Genomic DNA, 6,365 nt, shown 5'->3' on the forward strand with positions numbered 1-6,365 from the left:
GGTCCTGGGAGTCTCGGGGAGACCGTGACGGGTGTTCAGGAGCCCTTTGGGGTTTTTTCAGGTTGTGCAGGTGACTGGGCTCGGGTTTGGCTGGGAGCAGTGTGGATGGAGGCTCTGCACCCACCGGGGCAGATTCAGGAGGATGGCTTGGACCAGCTGAGCATCGGCTTTGGAATTCTTTCCTAGAGCATTGCAGGCTGTAAAGTACAACTGATCGATAGGAAACATGGTCTGAAAGTTACAGTCCCCAGCAGGGCCATATCAGATTTCTGGTTTTATGGGATGGTTGGACCTCTGTGTCCTGGATTTGGAGAGGGCAGTCCTGAGGAGTATTTTTTAGACAGGCTGAGTGCAGGAATAAATGCTGCCGGAGCCACTTGCAGCAGGGAAATGAAGTTTCCCTGGTGTGGGGAGCGTCCAGCGGTGCTTGCTTGGTGTCAGACTGAGAAGTTCGGTGACAAGCTGTCTTGATGTGGGAAAATGTGCAGGACAGGTTGCGTTTTGGAGTACTGATGGACTGCTGGGGCGTAAGGGGAGTGATTGCTAGTCTGGGCCCAAATCACTAATTAATCCTTTTACTTTTATCATTTTTTACTTTTGTTACGCTTGCTGGGCTGTCGATGAAAACCCGCAGAGCTCCCCGCAGAAGAAGGTAAGTCATGGGCTGGAGGTGAGGGTGGGTACGTGCCTTGAGCCTGGCTGGAGGGTGCTGGGGTCGAGGAGCGGGGAGTCTTTGGGCTCTTTAATCTTGGTTTTAATCCCAGGGAGAGTCGGGCTGACAGCAAAGCTTTCCTGTGATGGCAGGGCTACTGGCTGTGAATAGAAACACAGAGGATTTGGTTTCTGTAGTTAAAACCAGACATAGTAAAACCAGGCCAATGCCAGAAATGAAGGTGTTTAATATTGGAGAGAAAAATCCCCCATTGCATTGCTGGATGTCCTCGCTGGTGCCCATGGCCGGGCACTGGAGCAGCTCTGCTGCAAGTGGGGGCCAGGGTCCTGCTGGTCGTAGTGGCCTCGGTGGTCTGAATTACCTGTCTTCAGGGGTTTTTTTGAGCACTGACTCTGCTTGGCTTCGTGTTTTCCCACCAGGAAAGTCCCTCTGGGAGTTGGTGCTGGAGCAGTTTGAAGATCTCCTCGTCCGCATCCTTTTGATGGCAGCTTTTCTGTCATTCGTAAGTACCCCAGGCTTGGGGATGGGCACCCACTGGGGCATGAATGGACCCGCGTGGCCACCGGACAGCAATGGAGCCAGTGGGAAGGTGCATGTTGGATGAAGGGGATGTAGCAGCGGTGCAGTGGTTTTCTAGGGCATAGTGACAATCGCGTTGTGTTTATTTAAAAGATGAGACTAGGATTTTTCAGTATTGCCGATCCACCCAAAAAGCGATGTTGAAAAACTACCTGGACTTCTTTCTGTTTCCCCAAGAGTGCACCAGACAAAGGCAGAAAAGGGCTGTGGAACGGTTCGGTCCTGGGCATGTTTTGGTGGGATGGGTGCTGGCCCTGGGCACCGTGTAGGGTTTGGGTTGGGAGAGAGCAGGCGCAGAGCCGCAGCCAGAGTGGAGCTGTGGAGGGGCTGCCCAAGGCAGGTGAGGGCTGCCCAAAGCTTTCAGTCCTGGCACATTTTTTCCTGTCATCCATCGTTTTTTGTCATTTTCTGCAAGACCCCACCTGAGGTAGCACGGGTCCTTTGGACATGGCTCCATCTCATTGCAAGATATTTATTAAGAAAGTTTCCTATGTTTTTAGGTTAGAAGGTACCTTTGTTACTACCGCTTTTACCTTCCCTCTTAAATCCGTGCTATGTCTTCCCTTCATCATTTTTCATGCTGTGAGCTTTCCTGCACCCCGTACTTGCTGTCACGGCTGGTGTTTGGACTGAGGTCTGTGCTCAGGCTCTGATTTTAATTCTTACTGATTGCTTTTCAATGCCATGTTTCATCCAGTACAACACGTCTTGTGCCTCACCTTGTGTAGATGGTTAAAACAGAAAGAGAAAGGGTTTTTTTTTATTTTTATTTTTTCCTTTTTTGAAAGTATTAAGTGTCAGCATGACCAGGCCCATGTCGGGATCCACTAAAATGGAGGACAGTGTCTCTGACACACAGAGGTGTGCGTGTCCACAGTGCAGATACATTTCTGGTGTAATGGCCAAGCCGTGTATCCTTGGGGAACTGGGAGGTGCTGGGGGTCCCGGCACCACCTCCCTGCATGCCTGGAGAGGCTGACGGATGTCGCACAGCTTGCTTTTTCTTGGGCAGAGCGCTGGGCGATGGCTGATGAGAGGTGAGAGCAGCACTTCAGGCACCTGAAGCCTACTCAGGAGCCCCATGTATCACCTTTACCCCGTTGGGGTGCAGGCAGCGGGGCAGGCACCTGCCTAAAGGGCACGCAGCCGTGTATGCAGGCAAAGACGGGGCCGGGAGCCTTTCCAAAGCCCGTGCGGCTGCCCTCCTTGGAGAAGTCTCCTTTCCAGAGCCCTTCTGCTACTGCATGGAAGCGTTCACATTTTGAAAATTGAAAATGAAAATCCAGTCTGTTGTTTAGTTATTAATTATTCATTTTTCCCCTCCCTCTGGCTGAGCGGGGCTGGCAACATTGTGGCTGCCCTCCTGCCTGCTGCTTGCTGCCTTCCCGTCCTGCCCACATGGCTGGGAGGGTTCAGAGGTCCGGGGCTGGTGATGCCCAAGCTGGTGACACTCAGGGCAGATTTCGGGGCTGGCTGGGCACAGTGCGGGGCATATAGCTTTCCTTCACACCTTTGCTGGTGCGTGGGGCAGGGTTAATGCTTGCTGACAAAATATGCCTCCCAGCGTGTTGTGCAGTAGGAAGACGTGACGTTATGTTTGGGTAATGCCAGAGAGCTGCTTAGGGTTGGGTTTTGCTTGCATTTAGCAGGGTGTGAAGCCCAGCCCAGGCTGCTCCTGCCACCAGAGCTGCTGGTGGCCTTCACGGTGTGGTGCCTTCACGGTGTCCCTGGTGCCATCCAGCCTTTACTTCCTCAGCTGGTGTTATTGCTCATCTTCAAACAGTTCTTTCTTCAGTGGCAAACCTCCTGCCACTGAAGAGAGAAGCGCCCTGAAGGGCTGCTCTTCCACCTTCACTGGGGGAGAGGCTGCACCCCGACATGCCTTTCCCTGGGAGGAGCCATGATTGACCCCCAGCACCTCCTGCGGGCACAGAGCAGCTTCTCCTCCCCAGGGTAGAGCCAGCCGGCAGCGGGTGCATCACCGGACTGGGTAAGCTGGCACCCGTGAGTGCTGCCGGCCTCCACCACGCTGAGTAGTGCTGCGAGGTGATGTGGGATCAGCTACACAACGTCCACGTGATTGGCGAAGTTGCCTTTATGGGTGGCACCGAATAATTGCACTTTGCACTTGCGCCCCATGGTGCCTTGGAAGCGCTCATCATCAGCGGCACCTTGCTCCCCGATTGCTGATGTGAGCCTTACTTGTGGTGCCCAATTACTGAGCTTTTAGCTCAGTTTTGCCCACGATTTACCTTAGGAGCAACTCTGCATGAGGAGATGTTTCCCACTTAACCTACTGGAGAAATACTTACTTTTTTGAGTATGCTCAGAGTGCTTGGCAGTGGGATGGCAAAGCCGAGTCTCATGTCCCCTCCTTCCGGATACGACTCGTGGGCAGATAAGGAGGGAGGCTGGTCCCTTGTGAGGTTCAATACATTCCTGAAACAACAAGCAGCGACCCATTTGCTGGTGAATGTGCAGAGCTGTTGCAATCTGCTTGATGATAGAGTCTGCCATGGCAGCTCTGCTAATTGGTAAAGCAGACGTGAACCCGTGATGGTGCCTCTGCTGCAGAGCAGCAAGGTGTTGCTATGTTGACACAGCACAGGTCGACAAACAGTTAAATGGAGTGAAAATATCTGTGTGCGCATGTGCTTCATTTGTAGTATGGTGTGGGGTCTTTGTGGGATGTTGAGGGGGCTCGGGGTGGTAAGAAGCCACAGGTCAGTCCCTGCTCTGCTCCAGCCCTGCTCATTTGATGCATTGGGTTATCCCCAGCAGAAGAGCAGAGACACCTGAGTTAAGCACTGGCAGTGGGGTATGGCAAGGCCATGCTTTAACCAAGCTGTGCGGGGCTGGCCACCACTCTGGGTTGTCTCATCTCCAGCAAACACCATGCGTTGGTTGGCTCTTGTTTTGTCCTTTTTAAAATGTTGGCACTTGCTGTTTCAACCACGTTGTGGTCCTTCTTGTCTCTTGCCTACCAGATCCTGGCCTGGTTTGAAGAAGGAGAGGAGACCACGACGGCGTTCGTGGAGCCCATTGTCATTATTATGATCCTGATCGCCAACGCCGTGGTGGGCGTGTGGCAGGTAAGTCGCAGCACCCCCTGGCTGGCCCTGCAGGTCTCTGCTCCACATGGCTGAGACGCTTCATTTGAAGGTCTGGTCGCTTCCTGCCCATGGAAACTCATTTCTCAAAGGTTCAATTTTCGTGTTGGCTGTACTGCCCTGTGCCCCAGCGCAGATGCTCAGTCGTTGGCTGCTGCTTGGCTCGTTCCTTCAATTTTTCTTGGCAATTTCTGCAGTTTGGAGTTTAGGATCTTGTACTTATTTGCCATCCAGGCAAATCCTGCTTTGCCTCCTGGCCATGGCCAAATGCATTTTCCAAGGGAAGCTTTTTGCCCTGTCTACCAGAAAGCCACAGTGGCTGCTGCACCTCGCCTCGCTGTATCCCTTCTGGGGGATGAGCAAAGGCCTCAGCCAGCGATGGTCCTCTTCTTGTATATATTCACTTTAAGGCCACTTATTTATCTGCAGCTTGATCTGCTGGATGGGGAAAAATATATCTGGGTGGGATACCCTGCTTCCCAAACCAAGAATGAGAAAATCAAGCCCAAAGACCCATGCAGTGTCCAGGACCTGGTTTGGTTTAAGCCAGTGGGGACCATTTCAGAGCAGCTGAGGACTCAGCGCTTGTCCCATCCGTGGTGCAAATGGACGCCAAAGCCAGGGCTGGGGTGTGGGTGCTCCTGTCGTTGCAGTGGGTGGGGAAGGAGCCTGCTGGCACGAGCAACCCCACCACCGGCAGCTCTGCTCCTCCTCTGCTTGCAGGAGAGAAATGCTGAGAGTGCCATCGAAGCCTTGAAGGAGTATGAGCCGGAGATGGGGAAGGTGATCCGTGCCGACCGCAGTGGGGTGCAGCGGATCCGTGCCCGGGACATTGTCCCTGGGGACATCGTGGAGGTGGCAGGTAGGGTGCCATCATCCCAGGGCATGGGGCGGGATGGGGAGGTGGTGCTGGCCGGGGGAGGGTTGGTGACGGGCACCCCATGGTCCTGGTAGTGGGAGGGCTCTGCTGCAGCGTCCAGGTGCATCTTCTCTGGAGGCGTGGCCGCCAAGTCACCTCGTTTTTGTATGCTTGAGATCTTAGTTTCTCTTTTAAGATCCAGAGAGGTGAAATTATTTGGGCAAAAATTTGGGCTCATCGGCCTTCCAAGGCTTCGTCCCGAGCATAGGATGGTGGAGAACAGCAGAAAAGGGGAAAAAAAAAAAAAAAAAAAAAAGGTGTGTATTTCTGGTGCAGGTTTTGTGTCTCGGGAGTATTTCCCCATTTTCTGGAAGAACTGGAAGAACTTTTAGTTTTCTGCCAAGATTCCCTCTCTCTGGAAGTGGCTCTCCCACGTGCATCCCCCCGATGAGGCGCGGGTGAAGGGCTGGTGCGGGGTGCCGTGCCAGCGGTGCCAGGCGAGCGCTGCTGCCAGCGCGGGAGGGTTCAACGGTGCAGGCAGCGGTGTTGGTCCTGCCTGCGTGGGCAGGCTTCCGTGGTAACTGGGGGTTGTTATTCTGGGAGGGCGAGGGGCAGAGGGGACCGGCTGCAGGGCGCTTTTGCCTCCCGGGTCAGGCTGTCCCTCCCAGCTCTTCCGTCGGGGTTTTGCATTCAGCCAAGGATGCGTGGGGGTCTCCTGCCTGCCCCACCAGCGCTAAAGAGGATGCATTTCAATTATCCCATTTTGTTTGTTTGTTAAATAATGCCATAAACCCCCAGAGCTGCAAAACTAATCCTCTCCTTTCCTCCTCGTGGCCCTGCTAGTGGAAACATGCTGCAATCCCTCCCGCGCTCAGCCAGCTCACTGTTATTTATGTCTTCCAGTTGGACTTCAGCTGGAAGATGAACATAAAAATAATGTAGGGAGGATCAAGCAGAGGAGTGCCAGCCAGATCCTCAGCTGGGCGAGCTGGCGGCGGTCCCAAGCCAGCTCCGGCAATGCACTCCAGCTGCTGACCTGGCCTTTAATTAAATTATTTGTTTGTTAATGAATTAAATTCTGCCATCTCTCCCCAAAACAAGTGCTTGCTGCCTGCCCATCAATGGCTGAATATTATGCTTTTCT

General features: G+C 53.5%; 1 protein-coding gene across 2 annotated transcripts in view; it reads left to right on the plus strand.

Annotated features, from left to right (window-relative positions):
• Positions 1 to 639: 639 nt before the first annotated feature.
• ATP2A3 (ATPase sarcoplasmic/endoplasmic reticulum Ca2+ transporting 3) overlaps positions 640 to 6,365 on the plus strand; it is a 37,389-nt gene continuing 31,663 nt past the window's right edge. For both annotated transcript variants that reach the window (XM_035900592.1, XM_009645107.2), the window contains exons 1-4: positions 640 to 652; positions 1,093 to 1,175; positions 4,240 to 4,344; positions 5,086 to 5,224. In XM_035900592.1, the coding sequence (XP_035756485.1) occupies positions 1,155 to 1,175; positions 4,240 to 4,344; positions 5,086 to 5,224 (265 nt within the window). In that variant the 5' untranslated portion in view covers positions 640 to 652; positions 1,093 to 1,154. The remainder of the gene's footprint in view (positions 653 to 1,092; positions 1,176 to 4,239; positions 4,345 to 5,085; positions 5,225 to 6,365) is intronic.

This window comes from Egretta garzetta, unplaced genomic scaffold (assembly GCF_000687185.1).
Source record: "Egretta garzetta isolate BGI_Z169 unplaced genomic scaffold, ASM68718v1 scaffold108, whole genome shotgun sequence".
NCBI lineage: Eukaryota > Metazoa > Chordata > Aves > Pelecaniformes > Ardeidae > Egretta > Egretta garzetta.